Here is a 15,537-nt window from a genome sequence, read left to right on the forward strand (position 1 = left end):
TCCCTATTCATTTCTCCTTCTCTGTTACAGAATTTCCAAAATCCCTCAAATCTATCTGATCTGAGCCCTCTCCTTCTGTTGACCACTCCCATCCAAATTCTTCTGTTTCTGGGTGAATCTCAGCCAATCCCAACTTTTTGACCCCCCAAATTTGGGGGTCATACATTTTACCCCCCCCAAGTGGAGTTTCAAATTATCAGGAATCAGACATATATTATGTTTCTGAGGTTGGATGAGCACTTGGACAGATACTATGGACAAAGAGAGTGAACAAAGCGTGTTGGAGGGTTCGGGATCCCTTGTTATCCTGTTTACTGGAGTTTCAGTAGTGCTATTATTGGTGTGTGCCACAGAGAAGAGTCACTGAAATGAAAGGCAAGTAGAGAGTTCTTCAGGTGTCCTCCTCAGAGGAGGAAGGAACCCCACTTGTGGGGAAACTGATGAATAAGCTGGATTAACATTGTTAGCATTGATCCAAAATGCAATCTTCTGGAATACGAGAACTACATTGGACATCTACAAGACATAATAATTTTTTTTTTTGTCTTCAGTCATTTGACTGTTTTGATGCAGCTCTCCAAGATTCCCTATCTAGTGCTAGTCGTTTCATTTCAGTATATCCTCTACATCCTACATCCCTAACAATTTGTTTTACATATTCCAAACGTGGCCTGCCTACACAATTTTTCCCTTCTACCTGTCCTTCCAATATTAAAGCGACTATTCCAGGATGCCTTAGTATGTGGCCTATAAGTCTGTCTCTTCTTTTAACTATATTTTTCCAAATACTTCTTTCTTCATCTATTTGCTGCAATACCTCTTCATTTGTCACTTTATCCACCCATCTGATTTAAAGACATAATAATAAGATCTCCAAAAAAAGATGATATTAGTTGGCAATCTTAATTGTAAAGCCTTGATAGCTAGTAGTAATTACACTAATCACAGGAGTGAAATGCTAATTGAACTTATGCAAGCTACTGGTCTCTGTTGTTTGAATAACAACACTCTGACATATGAGGCCAGGGGTCATATGTCGATACTGGAACTCACTATCTTAGTTGGAAGGTGGACCACAACAGGTGCAGATGGCCCTCCATCTGCACATGTCCATCTCTTTAGTAAGAACCCTTCCTTACTGAAGAGACTGCAGGTGATAATCAAGCTATACTGCTGGAAGTAAGCGATACCTCGTTTAGTACAGTATGAAGACAGGGGCCACAACATCTTACGCATGGACAGTTCACGACAGTCATTGCTAAGGTGGCTAATAAGATCAGAGACGGGAGGCAGTTAACGCCTGAGGTTTTTCAAGATTTAATAATATGAGAAATCTCACAACTTCCAAACGGTAACAGAGCAAACAAACAGGTATATTGGTGGATGGATGAAATTGCTGAATTGCGACAGAACCTACAGCGGTTACGACGCTGGAAGCAAAGCTTTCGAATAGCTGATGGCTATGTGTATGAAATAGCAGCAAGTAACTTTGTAGCCTGCAGACGTTCTCTAAATTATGAATTAAAACAGTTCAAGATAACCAAATGGAGGAAACTCTGCGGTGAACTGGATGTGGATTCGTGGGGGCAGGCTTCCACAACATAGTCAGGCTCGGTCACCCCTCTCTGGCGGTTTGAGGTTGGCAAGTAAAGACCGAGACTCGGTTACTGGTGGGGGGGGGGCTGTGAATGATACAGTTGGGCCCAGTTACCCCCTTGGGAATTTGAGGGTGGCAGTAAAAAAAGATCCAACTGGGGGGGACTGACCTGCCGTGCTGGGTTTATTGCCGGTGGGTGGGGAGGCCCTTTTGAATTAAAGGACACTCTCCTGGGCCAAGTTTTACTTAACTGTATGTCCAGCTCAGGGGAGTAGGGGTGAAAAACAAAGGTATGACTTAATGTGTACAGAGACCATTTGACAGCTTGATATTATCGGGTCAACACTTGGATCTCCGTGTTAAATGGAAAAGCTGGGCCAAATGGGTGATCGTAGAAAGTTTTATTGCATATCTGACAAAAGAAAGTATCGCTGAAGGAGTGTGATGTTCACTTGGACTTTTCTTCTTTGTATTTATGTTTGATTTTATTGTTTGTTATTTTGTTGCTGTTTGATTATAGATTTTTTTTTTGTTTTTCATTAGCTATGTTTTATTTTACATTAAAGTATTATTATTGTTATGTTTTGTTAGTGTTTTATAATTCATTGTGTGTCGAACTCATTTTTACCATTCGGTAAAAAGTGTTCAGTTTCTTCATTCTTAGAAAGTCATTCAGTCTTGTTTGGGACTTGGATAGAAGATGTGTTTTGTTTAGACTTTATGTTAGTTAGTAATACACTGATGGGAATGTTGTTTGTGGCATCCTGGCTGAGGCTTGACTGAAAGATATCATTGCTGAGGTCCTGAAAATGACCTCCGGTAAAGCCCATTAGGGCTATGTACGAAGGGGGTGGCATGGCAACCGTAACCGTCACATGGAGGGTGTCTTCCCCTATGCTGTCAGAATGTTAGAATTTATTATAGAGAAATTATACAAAGCTAAGCTAAAGTGCAAAAATAATATTACTGTGATGATATTAATAAAGTTTTTGCTAAAATGCAATTAAAACCTACGCTTTTTTTATTAATTTACACATGTTTTTCCCATATTACCCAAAAATAATTGGAATCTATAACTGGTTTGGATGTAGTTGAGAATTCCATCACAGATGTAACACAAACTTAGTGTTCTCCTGAGTGGAATATCTCTGTATTGTGTAAAAGGCATTGTATGTTGATTTTTTTGGTGCTTTTTAAAGACATTCTGGAATTTTTGTCATGGATGATCATGAAGAGCAGAGTCTATGTTAGATTTTGTTTGCTCTCAAGGAAGGTGACTGCTGAAACAGTGACTCTTCAACACTTTTAAAAGAGAAAGATTCAAAGCTTTTAAAAGAGGGAAGCTTCAGTGAAACTTAAGTCCAAGAGTGGTTTGCACTTTTCAAACAAGGGGAAATATTACTTCAAGAACAAACAACATCTGAATAACCTTCCACAATTAGGAATGGAATGATGAACACTTTGAAAAAATTCACAATGTAATTAATTTATGAAGATCATTGGTGGACTTCTGGAGAAATTTCTATACTGTCCTTGTTTGTCTTGAGAGTTCTTGTGAATGAATTTTAACAGATAATCCGAATATGAATTGCATTTCTGCAAAAGTTTTGCCTAAATTGCTCATAAAGTATCAGAAAGAAAATCATTCATCAAAGTGTGACTGATGAAGGTCACACTTTTTTTTTAAAGTTGTGACAGAAGAGAAAAGAGTTAATGGTTGTGACCCAGAAATTAAATAACAATCAAGCCAGTGGAAATCACTGAGTTCAAGATATAAAATAAAGCACAACAAATGTGAAGACAATGATGATTTGCTTTTTTGATGAGATGAGATTGTTCACAAAGAATTTGGTTCTCCTGGAGATGATGAATCAGAATTTCTACTTCAGCATGTAGAGAAGACTGTGTGAAGAGAATGGCTGATGATTGGGAGAGCAGTGATTGGTTTCTGCACAACAATGCCCCCGTTTATACAGCTCTCCACATCAAACAGTTTTTGTAGAAAAATAAGATGACTGTTATCACTCACCCTTACTCCTAGGTTGATCTTGTCTTTTTTTGTTCCTATGTAAATAAAAGAAAAAATCAAAGGAAAGAGTTCTTGTACCATGGAGGAAGTCAAAGATAAAGCACTGCAAATCTTGAGCAATATTACTTTTCAGGGATTCTAAAAATATTCCCAGCACTGGGAAAACTATTGGGACAAGTGCATTCATTTTTTTAACAGTTAAAGCAAGTTTTGGGTACTCCTTGTATTAATTATATTTATGATTATTCAAATTTATTTACTTTAAAGAACAACCACAGCTTAAGCAGGCGCACATATGCAGTTATGAAAAAGGATAAATAGATAACGATTAAAGATTATTTACATCTAATCAGAATATTTATAGTTACAAATACAGTTTTTCCTAATTATTTTAAAAAATGTGACAGTTTATTCTTGTAACCTTAAATGTTCTGAGAGTAAGAGGAACTGCTCTAACTTTACAAAAATTTTGTTGACTGAAGAGGACACAACTTAAAAGGTATAATGATGGACACATAAAACCACACATCAATAACTGGACGAAAACACAAAGTTTAAATACAATTTAATACTTTTTAACTGCAACACTATGTCATTCTAACTTAAAAAACAACTGTAATAAACTCATTAAGAACCAGGGTACAAAACAGCAGTCTGTATCACTGAGTGATTACAAAGTGATTTTGAAAACATTATGATATAATTAAACATTTCCTTCCATTAAGAAAAAAAATTTAAAATATTTATCATTTTGTATAACTCTCAGCACAGTCACAGTTATTCATAAATCTCTATTTTGAAGCCTCAGATATGTTTGTATCAATATACTCTTTGATGATGGTGGAAAGAATGAAAGTATACATGAACCTTCACACAAGAAGCTTACTTCAGATCTGAACTGAGACCAACTGACCAATATTTCTACTAAATAAGCTACTGAGATGGCTTTACAATCAATGACCATTTAGCATTCATTCAAAAAAGATTACTGCAATAAAAGCTTTTAATTGCAGTAAAAAAAATTACTGTTTTAAGATAATTTTTTATCAAACATTATATTTTACAGAATTAGAAAAATAAGTTATCTTGACATTATACTAACTACTATGGATAAATAATAGTAATATAGCTAATAATAAAATTTAATAATTCACAAATACCTCGCCGGTTGTATTGGTCCCGCTAAGTGAACACCAACCGCAATGGGCATGTCTTAAACATGTAGAACACTGCTTATAACTTGAACATGCCTGAGGACAACGCTCATTATGACCTCCACCTAGTACAAGACCACAGACACCACCAGCACAATACAGTGGTTGATAGCTAGGAGAAATGCACTCATTTAGGCGTGTTGACCAACGACATTCGTGCCAACCTCCTTCAGCACCCTACATATTTAAAATATATAGAAATAAAAATAAGACAATGCAAAATATATGATAATATTAGTAAGTAAAAATAACAAAGTTTTTAAAATTTTACTATAGCATATCAATTTATATCAGTTCAAAATACAGCTTACAAAAATAATGCTTAAAAAACAAATGGTAAAAGAGATTTAATTTTTCAGTTAGTACTTTTTAATGTTGGTGGTTAGTCCATTTTTCCATGGTGTAGTTACAATCTGTTGCTTTACACAATCTTTGTGCAATTCATACTATAGTGGTTAACAGTAACGTGACATAAAATTGTTAATAATGCTCACATTTGAATGTAGTTATACTTTATGGTAAACAGGATGGTCAATTTGGTGGTAGTATATTACAACATTCTAGAGATTTCCTTAATTCTCAAGAAAAATGATGTAATTTTCAACAATATACAGTCAGGGTTTAACTGAAGTAAAAGACAAATTAGCAGAAACTGGTGAAGCAGATAAGACAGAAATTTGGTTTGCAATATCTTCTAATTACACAATTGGTGGTGTGATTATTAAAAGTATTTAAAATAGACAACTGCATGTAAAAAGCACTGGGTGTCACATTCTTGCAATTAATACTGACAAACACAAATTTACTTATTTTAAAAGATATTAAAAGAAAAAAAAATGCTCAAGAACTGATTACAAAAAAATAAAAACCCACCAGTACATGGGCATTCTGATTATTAAACAATCATTATCAGTGGATGAAACATTAATTGTTTATATTGAACAACTGAAAAGGGCATATAGTTTTCTCATTTTTCTAATTCTTAACTTAAAACACTCCCTCTATGAATCATGAGATCTTGCCAAAGGTGGGGTGGGGGGGGGGGGCTTGAGTACTTAATGATACAGAGTAGCTAAACTGAAGGTGCAACCATATTGGAGAGGTATCTGTTGAGAGCCAGACTAAGGAATAATTCCTGAAAAAGGGCAGCAGCTCTTTTAGTAGTTGTTAAGGGTGTAGATTTGGAGGACTTAAACGGCCATATCAACATTACTAAATTTTTTGATTATTGCGTAGCTGAAAGCAATGGAAAACTGCAGCTGTTTTTTTCCAAGAAAATGTAGCTCTCTGATTTTCATGTAACAAAGATGGAGGCCTTCCTTGATAAAATATTCCAGAAGTAAACTAGTCCCCCGTTCGAATCTCCGGGTGGGGATTACTACGGAAGGGGTCACCAGAAAATTAAAAAATAACATTCTACGAGTTGGAGTGTGGAATACTTGAAATGTAAAAGAGATTGTAGGTTAGAAAATTTACAGAGGGAAATGGATAGGTTAAATGTTGATGTAGGAATTAGCAAAGTTCGGTGGGAAGAGGAAAACGACCTTTACTCAAATGATTTCAGGATAATTAACTAAACTTCAAATAAAGGGAGGAAGGAGTACATTTCGTAATGAACAAGAAGACAGGGAAGAGTGTAAATTATTTCAAAAAGCTTAGTGACAGAATCACTGCAATCAGGATAAAATCAAAACCTAAGCCAACAACAAATGTTAATGTCTATATATCTACAAGTGCCCATAATGATGATGATGATGAAGAGGTAGTGTGTACACAAAGAAATTCATGAAGCAATTACACACATAAAAGGGGATGAAAATTTAGTAATAGTTGGAGACTGGAATGCAAACATTGGAAAAGGCAAGGAAGGAAATATTGGGGGTGGATACAGGCTAGGCAAAAGGAATGAAAGAGGGGACTGACTTACTGAGTTTTGCAGGAAGTATAATCTAGTAACTTTTTTTTTTTTTGTCTTCAGTCATTTGACTGGTTTGATGCAGCTCTCCAAGATTCCCTATCTAGTGCTAGTCGTTTCATTTCAGTATACCCTCTACATCCTACATCCCCAACAATTTGTTTTACATACTCCAAACGTGGCCTGCCTACACAATTTTTCCCTTCTACCTGTCCTTCCAATATTAAAGCGACTATTCCAGGATGCCTTAGTATGTGGCCTATAAGTCTGTCTCTTCTTTTAACTATATTTTTCCAAATGCTTCTTTCTTCATCTATTTGCCGCAATACCTCATCATTTGTCACTTTATCCACCCATCTGATTTTTAACATTCTCCTGTAGCACCACATTTCAAAAGCTTCTAATCTTTTCTTCTCAGATACTCCGATTGTTCAAGTTTCACTTCCATATAAAGCAACACTCCAAACATACACTTTCAAAAATCTTTTCCTGACATTTAAATTAATTTTTGATGTAAACAAATTATATTTCTTACTGAAGGCTCGTTTAGCTTGTGCTATTCGGCATGTTATATCGCTCCTGCTTCGTCCTTCTTTAGTAATTTTACTTCCCAAATAACAAAATTCTTCTACCTCCATAATCTTTTCTCCTCCTATTTTCACATTCAGCGGTCCATCTTTGTTATTTCTACTACATTTCATTACTTTTGTTTTGTTCTTGTTTATTTTCATGCGATAGTTCTTGCGTAGGACTTCATCTATGCCGTTCATTGTTTCTTCTAAATCCTTTTTACTCTCGGCTAGAATTACTATATCATCAGCAAATCGTAGCATCTTTATCTTTTCACCTTGTACTGTTACTCCGAATCTAAATTGTTCTTTAACATCATTAACTGCTAGTTCCATGTAAAGATTAAAAAGTAACGGAGATAAGGAACATCCTTGTCGGACTCCATTTCTTATTAGGGCTTCTTTCTTATGTTCTTCAATTGTTACTGTTGCTGTTTGGTTCCTGTACATGTTAGCAATTGTTCTTCTATCTCTGTATTTGAACCCTAATTTTTTTTAAAATGCTGAACATTTTATTCCAGTCTACGTTATCAAAAGCCTTTTCTAGGTCTATAAACGCCAAGTATGTTGGTTTGTTTTTCTTTAATCTTCCTTCTACTATTAATCTGAGGCCTAAAATTGCTTCCCTTGTCCCTATACTTTTCCTGAAACCAAATTGGTCTTCTCCTAACACTTCTTCCACTCTCCTCTCAATTCTTCTGTATAAAATTCTAGTTAAGATTTTTGATGCATGACTAGTTAAACTAATTGTTCTGTATTCTTCACATTTATCTGCCCCTGCTTTCTTTGGTATCATAACTATAACACTTTTTTTGAAGTCTGATGGAAATTCCGCATTTTCATAAATATTACACACCAGTTTGTATAATCTATCAATCGCTTCCTCACCTGCACTGTGCAGTAATTCTACAGGTATTCCGTCTATTCCAGGAGCCTTTCTGCCATTTAAATCTTTTAATGCTCTCTTAAATTCAGATCTCTGTATTGTTTCTCCCATTTCATCCTCCTCAACTTCCTCTTCTTCCTCTATAACACCATTTTCTAATTCATTTCCTCCGTATAACTCTTCAATATATTCCACCCATCTATCGACTTTACCTTTCGTATTATATATTGGTGTACCATCTTTGTTTAACACATTATTAGATTTTAATTTATGTACCCCAAAATTTTCCTTAACTTTCCTGTATGCTCCATCTATTTTACCAATGTTCATTTCTCTTTCCACTTCTGAACACTTTTCTTTAATCCACTCTTCTTTCACCAGTTTGCACTTCCTGTTTATAGCATTTCTTAATTTCCGATAGTTCCTTTTACTTTCTTCATCACTAGCATTCTTATATTTTCTACGTTCATCCATCAGCTGCAATATATCGTCTGAAACCCAAGGTTTTTTACCGGTTCTCTTTATTCCACCTAAGTTTGCTTCTGCTGATTTAAGAATTTCCTTTTTAACATTCTCCCATTCTTCTTCCACATTTTCTACCTTATCTTTTTTACTCAGACCTCTTGCGATGTCCTCCTCAAAAATCTTCTTTACCTCCTCTTCCTCAAGCTTCTCTAAATTCCACCGATTCATCTGACACCTTTTCTTCAGGTTTTTAAACCCCAATCTACATTTCATTATCACCAAATTATGGTCGCTATCAATGTCTGCTCCAGGGTAAGTTTTGCAGTCAACGAGTTGATTTCTAAATCTTTGCTTAACCATGATATAATCTATCTGATATCTTCCAGTATCGCCTGGCTTTTTCCAAGTGTATTCTATTATGATTTTTAAATTGGGTGTTGGCAATTACTAAATTATACTTCGTGCAAAATTCTATAAGTCGGTCCCCTCTTTCATTCCTTTTGCCCAGCCCGTATTCACCCACTATATTTCCTTCCTTGCCTTTTCCAATGCTTGCATTCCAATCTCCAACTATTATTAAATTTTCATCTCCTTTTACGTGTTTAATTGCTTCATCAATCTCTTCGTATACACACTCTACCTCATCATCATCATGGGCGCTTGTAGGCATATAGACGTTAACAATCGTTGTCGGTTTAGGTTTTGATTTTATCCTTATTACAATGATTCTATCGCTATGCGTTTTGAAATACTCCACTCTCCTCCCTATCTTCTTGTTCATCACGAAACCTACTCCTGCCTGCCCATTATTTGACGCTGAGTTAATTACTCTAAAATCACCTGACCAAAAGTCGCCTTCCTCTTCCCACCGAACCTCACTAATTCCTACTATATCCACATTTGTCTTACCCATTTCCCTTTTTAAATTTTCTAGCCTACCAACCTTTTTCAAGCTTCTAACATTCCACGCTCCGACTCGTAGAATGTTATTTTTTAATTTTCTGGTGACCCCTTTCTTAGTAGTCCCCACCCGGAGATCCGAACGGAGGACTATTTTACCTCCGGAATATTTTACCAAGGAAGGCGCCTCCATTATTGCTATGTGAAAATGCAGAGAGCCACATTTTCTTGGAAAAAAAGCAGCTGTAGTTTTCCATTGCTTTCAGCTGCGCAGTACTCAGAGGACTGAGTGATGTTGATACGGCCGTTTAAGTCGTCCTGACTCACGCCCCTAACAACTACTGAAAGAGCTGCTGCCCTCTTTCAGGAATCATTCCTTAGTCTGGCTCTCAACAGATACCTCTCCGATATGGTTGCACCTTCGGTTCAGCTACTCTGTATCCCTGAGCACTCAAGCCCCCTCACCAACGGCAAGGTCTCATGATTCATAGAGGAGGAACCTAGTAACTAGCAACACCATTTAAAATCATAATAGAAGACACATGTAAAAAGGCAGATGATACTGCAAGGTATCAGATATATTATATCATGGTTAAACAAAGATTTAGATATCAACTCATCAACTGCAAATGCAAAGCATATCCAGGAGCAGACATTAACAGTGACTATAATTTAATGGTTATGAAATGTAGATTGGGATTTAAAAACCCGAAGAAAAGGTGTCAGATAAATCAGTGGAATTTAGAGTACCTTGAGGGCGAGGAGGTAAAGAAGATTTTTGAGGAGGACATCGCAAGAGGTCTGAGTAAAAAAGATAAGGAAGAAAATATAGAAGAAGAATGGGAAAATGTTAAAAAGGAAATTCTTAAATCAGCAGAAGCGAACTTAGGTGGAACAAATAGAACTGTAGAAAACCTTGGCTATCAGAGAATATATTGCAGCTGGTGGATGAATGTAAATAAGTATAAATAAGCTAGGAATTATGTAGAAGCATGTAGAAGGTAAAAGGAACAATTGACAATTTAAGAAATAATAAATATGAAGTGCAAAGTTGTGTAAGAACAGTGGATTAAAGAAAATTATTCAGAAGTGGAATGAGAAATGATCATTGGTAAAATAGATGGAGCATACAGGAAAGTTAAGGAGAATTTTGTGGTACATAAATTAAAATTTAATGTGTTAAATAAAGATGGTACACTGATTAATAATACGAAAGAAAATATTGGTAATAAATTATTTTATACATTTTGATTTAGTTTTACATCTTGATATCAGTAGTAATACATCCATTGAAGCTAGAGTCCATGAACAATGTAATATGTAACTCTACCTTAGCCCAATCATCGACTAACACCATGAGTGAAAATTAAGCATGAATCATATTAGATTCCCATCACTTGGAAAAGTATCTTAAAACAAATAATTACATTTAAAAAAATGTATTACTTCAATTGAATTAGATAACAGAAACAGTTTATTAAGAATATATGTCATGACTGATGAAAATAAAGATATAAGTGGTTTTGACAACATAGTGTCTAATTCTTCAAAATCATTTCTGGAAGAAAATGTGGGTATGCTACAGTTTTTTTAAAATATTTTATAAATATAATATCATTCAAAGATTAAGATGTAATTACAATAAAACTGAAGTTTAACAATAATTAAAATACCTACAAGGTTTTTAATCGGTTTAAAATGATGTGATTTAACTTTTATTGAAATAAATATTTGTTTACGTTATATTATTTATTCCTAATACACATAAATCTATTAAAATAAATAAACATTATGAAACAGACCTACCCACTGTTTTATAAAAATAAGTTTTTATTCAATATACACAGGGGAAAAACCCCACAAAATGATTTCATATTGCATACATAACAAAATGAGCATAACAAAATTGCATACTTTACTTGTTATTATTCAACAAGTTTCCTTAAAGTATACATTTATTTTCACATGAAGATACTGTGCAACAGAAATTTATTTTCTAGTACGTGACTGTTGATCAAAATAATAAGTTTTGTTTATTACATTTATTTTGAAGTCAAACAGAACTGAGCCTAAATGTTGTTCGTCAGTTATTACAACCATTACCTAAAGAAAGATCTAATTATACTGTAGATTATAATAACACAGAATAACAATTTTTTCTGCATAAAAAGCATAAGACAAATCAAAAACAAACAAGTAGGAAACGCTTAGAAAAGTTTACACAAAAGAAAAGAGGATTATGAAAAAGGATAAAAAGAAAAAATACAATAGGGAAGAAACACATTTAACAATATTTATGAAACTCTACTACACCTGTGATGTAAGGCATGAATCGCAGTCCATGTTGTAAGAACATCGAGGAGGACACGTTGAACTACCACTAACGAGGGAACTAGTACTGATAGCCTTTGATTTCCCACCAAACTGTTTTACAAAATCTTGTGAAACACAACCCCAATCGTACTGAGAATCAATTGATTTTAAACCTAATTCTGTTATTGCTGGAAGCTGCCTGTAAAACACAACACAAGTTACACCAACTGTTAGATAAATTTAAAAACAGAACTGACACCTGAATGTCTTACATATTATCTCAACAATTTTTATAACATGTGACTTTCTTCAGTTTACATTTGTAATAATTATCTATGATTAACACCGGCACTAGTATTAACACTAAGGGAAAGTAGAAAAAAATCAATGTAATACCTATAATAGCAAATGCAGGAAAGATTAAACAAAAAGTGTAGCTGAACTATTCCACACAAGCGATAAGAGATTCCCACCATTTCAACAACTTCTCTGAATAATGAAAATGATGCATTGATTACTGATAACAATGTCCTTTATTTTTTTGATATTTTGATCGGTTGTTGATGTGCTGCCAAGTCCAACCCTTTTGTTGTCTTCAATGGTCTTAAAACATTTGTACCACTCGTAAACTGTTGGTGAAGACATAACATCCTTGTCAAAATCCTTCTTTAATGTATTCCCTGCTTCACTGCATTTTATTCTATTTTTAATGCAAATTCTTTGACAAAATAAGTCACCTCTAATAATAAAATACATCCTAATTACTCAGCTGCCAAATTGAAACTAAGATTCTAATTTGGCTGAAAATATTGATGTATTTATTTTAGACAGTGCTGACATCATATGATAAAAAGGTGAACTCAGTTAAGATATGAAAAAAAAATTCTTAATTTTTGATCATATCTTGTATATACTTATAATAGTAAACAATCTATGATTTGGAATATTTACAATTTTGACTTAAATACATATAAACAATATAGAGCTTTCACTATAGGGACTAATAATAAATATATAATGCTCACTTATTATCTGAAGTAAAGGTGATGCTATAAGTGGTCACTTATATAGAAAATAAAGAATATATACAATTATTAAGGGCAGTTAATGCCTTTTTTAATTATTACTCATATTACTCTCACATTTTCATTATTTGTAATATAAATTATGCTACAAATATTCAGCATAAAACAAAAAAACCCATTAAATGGTCCCGGTCACCACACTATCCCTTTTGTTCCTAGACCCCTGATGAGCTTTACCAGAGGTGGTCTTTTAGACCTTCTAAACCTGACAAAACATTACAGTCAATCACAGAGTTTGGCTTCTGTCAGAATTACATTGATACAAATGCCTTGAGAGACATTTCCATCAGTGTACTTACACAACTTGCTATTGCCTTCATGTAACTTCTTCCAACCATGACCACCTACCATAACCTACAACCCTCAATTATCAAATTAACAGATTTTCAGAAGCGCAATCTCTGCCTGCACCTTCCTCTAACATTGAAGGTTTTACACAAAAATTCTTTCCATATCTAACTTCAATTAGACTAAGATGAGTAAATAAGATTTAATAATTATTTGAATAAGTATTTTAAACACCAAACATACAATTCTCATAACAGAAAACAAGTGTTGATTGCAACAATGACAATTTTGTCCTACAATTCAATTTACTCAAAGACCGCTTGATATATTCAAAAATCAAATTCACACATTTAATAAGCTTCTAATATGCTATCTCCCTCTGCTCTGGTCCGCTTGCAGGAGCAAGGATAACGCCACCTACAAACCCTCCCACATCACAGAGTTCTCAATATATTCATTCTCATCCTAACAGTGAATATCTCAGCTGATTGAGACTTGATGCCAAAATGCCTGTCTTGGCGAAGTAAGCACCCAGGTGGGCTCGTAGCCGCCTGGGTTGCTATTCTATCTATACATCTTAACAGCATCAGACCCCCTCAGCCATCTTCTGCAAGGCTAAGAGTCTGAGGAAGCCAGTAACCATGGCCCACTCCCTTTCAGTTTTCCAATTAATTTGCATATCAAAACCAGAATTGATCCTCGCAAGCTCTCCCTGTGCCTGGGCAAACATAATGTAATTGGTGGTCAGTCACAAGGATATCAATGGGCTTAATACCAGACAAGGATCGTCTGTCTCGAGAGACAGTCCTAAAGGCAATAATCACAGATAATAATAAAAACTCTGGGCTCTCAACAAAATATTCATATAACATTTATAACCCATTTAAAAAGCCCAGAGTGTTGCAGCATATAGCATTGCATACACTCTTATATAGAACATACACAGTTCTGAAATTAAGTCCCCAATTGGGGTAAACTGCTCTCCAAATACTGAAGAAAGCAGAACAAGTCTTTCTGGCAGCATGCTGAAGTACTCCTTGAATTGAAGATTCTCATCAGGGATAACACTTAAGATACTTCTGCAGCAGGATATACCTAATTTGATGACCTGGTATTAAACATGAGGTCATCGTGTAACAGCCAGTTTGCCCTTGAGTAACATTATTGTTGTTTTCTCTGAGCTAAACACAGTATAATGTTGCAAACTCTATGACTGGAATATCTTTCAAGCCTGGGCTGTCCTGAATTCGATCTCATTTTTCTAATCTACTTTAATCAGCAATAGTCCATCATCCACATAAGCAATGATGCGGCATCCTCAATGCGGGTAACCTCAACCACATCAAAGAATTGAATTTAACAACCCAGAACAGAGATTGTAAAACACTACTCTGCATACAACCTTTAGATAGTGCCTTTCCTACTTCTGAGACACCATCTCAAAGAATGTCTTGATTGCTGAAATAATTATCTAACAAATTCAGCTCATTCTGCATACAATCACACTTCTGCATCTGAAACAGGGCAGAGGGCCACCACAGATTATTAAAAGCTTCTGATAATGTCCAAAAAGATACCAAAGACATAAACTTAATAAAACAATGCTAATAATCTTAAGCATAGCATCTTTCGTGCCCCTGTTGGGTGAAAACCATACTGATCATCCGTCAACAACTTTCTCAATTCAACCTACCACTAACACAAATATATAAAAACTTTCCAATAACTGACAGGAGTGTAAAAGGCCTATAAGAGGAGATACGGTGGATTCTTAGCATCACTTTTAAACAATTTAAGAAGACCTTTTTCCCAACAAACAGGGAAATAGCCAGCAAAGGGCATCCTATAAAATATAAATAATATTTAAAGTCCTATAAATCCTATAAAAAATATAATCAAAGTATTCACACAGAATGGACAAAGAGCTTCACCATGATTCCATCAAAACCTGGGGCTTTATTCCTATCAGAACTGCAAAGACGTACCTCTGCCTCTGTTTTCCACAGATAAAACATCAGAGTGAAAAGCAGCAACTTCCTCTCAGACTTGCAAATGATATGAGGTTTCACTTGTCACAACATCATCTGGCAATAAATCATTCAATAGAATATTTAAACTCTCAGGTTTATTAGAAACAACACCCTGCTGGGTCAAGAGAGCCGACAAAAGAATATTTTTCTTATGCTTATGCCCTAGGACTTCTTACACAACACTCCAAGGATCCTTATTTCCTTGCTCTCTAACAAAAGAACGCCAAGAATCCCTTTTTGATGTCC

General features: G+C 34.9%; 1 protein-coding gene across 1 annotated transcript in view; it reads right to left on the reverse strand.

Moving 5' to 3' along the window:
* Megf8 (multiple EGF like domains 8) overlaps nt 1–15,537 on the reverse strand; it is a 195,422-nt gene that overhangs the window by 37,670 nt on the left and 142,215 nt on the right. Inside the window, exons 33-34 of the mRNA XM_075355891.1 lie at nt 11,889–12,087; nt 4,787–5,017 (exon numbers count right to left, since the gene is read on the reverse strand). Coding sequence (XP_075212006.1) covers nt 4,787–5,017; nt 11,889–12,087 — 430 coding nt within the window. The remainder of the gene's footprint in view (nt 1–4,786; nt 5,018–11,888; nt 12,088–15,537) is intronic.

Source organism: Lycorma delicatula, chromosome 2, assembly GCF_047948215.1.
Source record: "Lycorma delicatula isolate Av1 chromosome 2, ASM4794821v1, whole genome shotgun sequence".
NCBI lineage: Eukaryota > Metazoa > Arthropoda > Insecta > Hemiptera > Fulgoridae > Lycorma > Lycorma delicatula.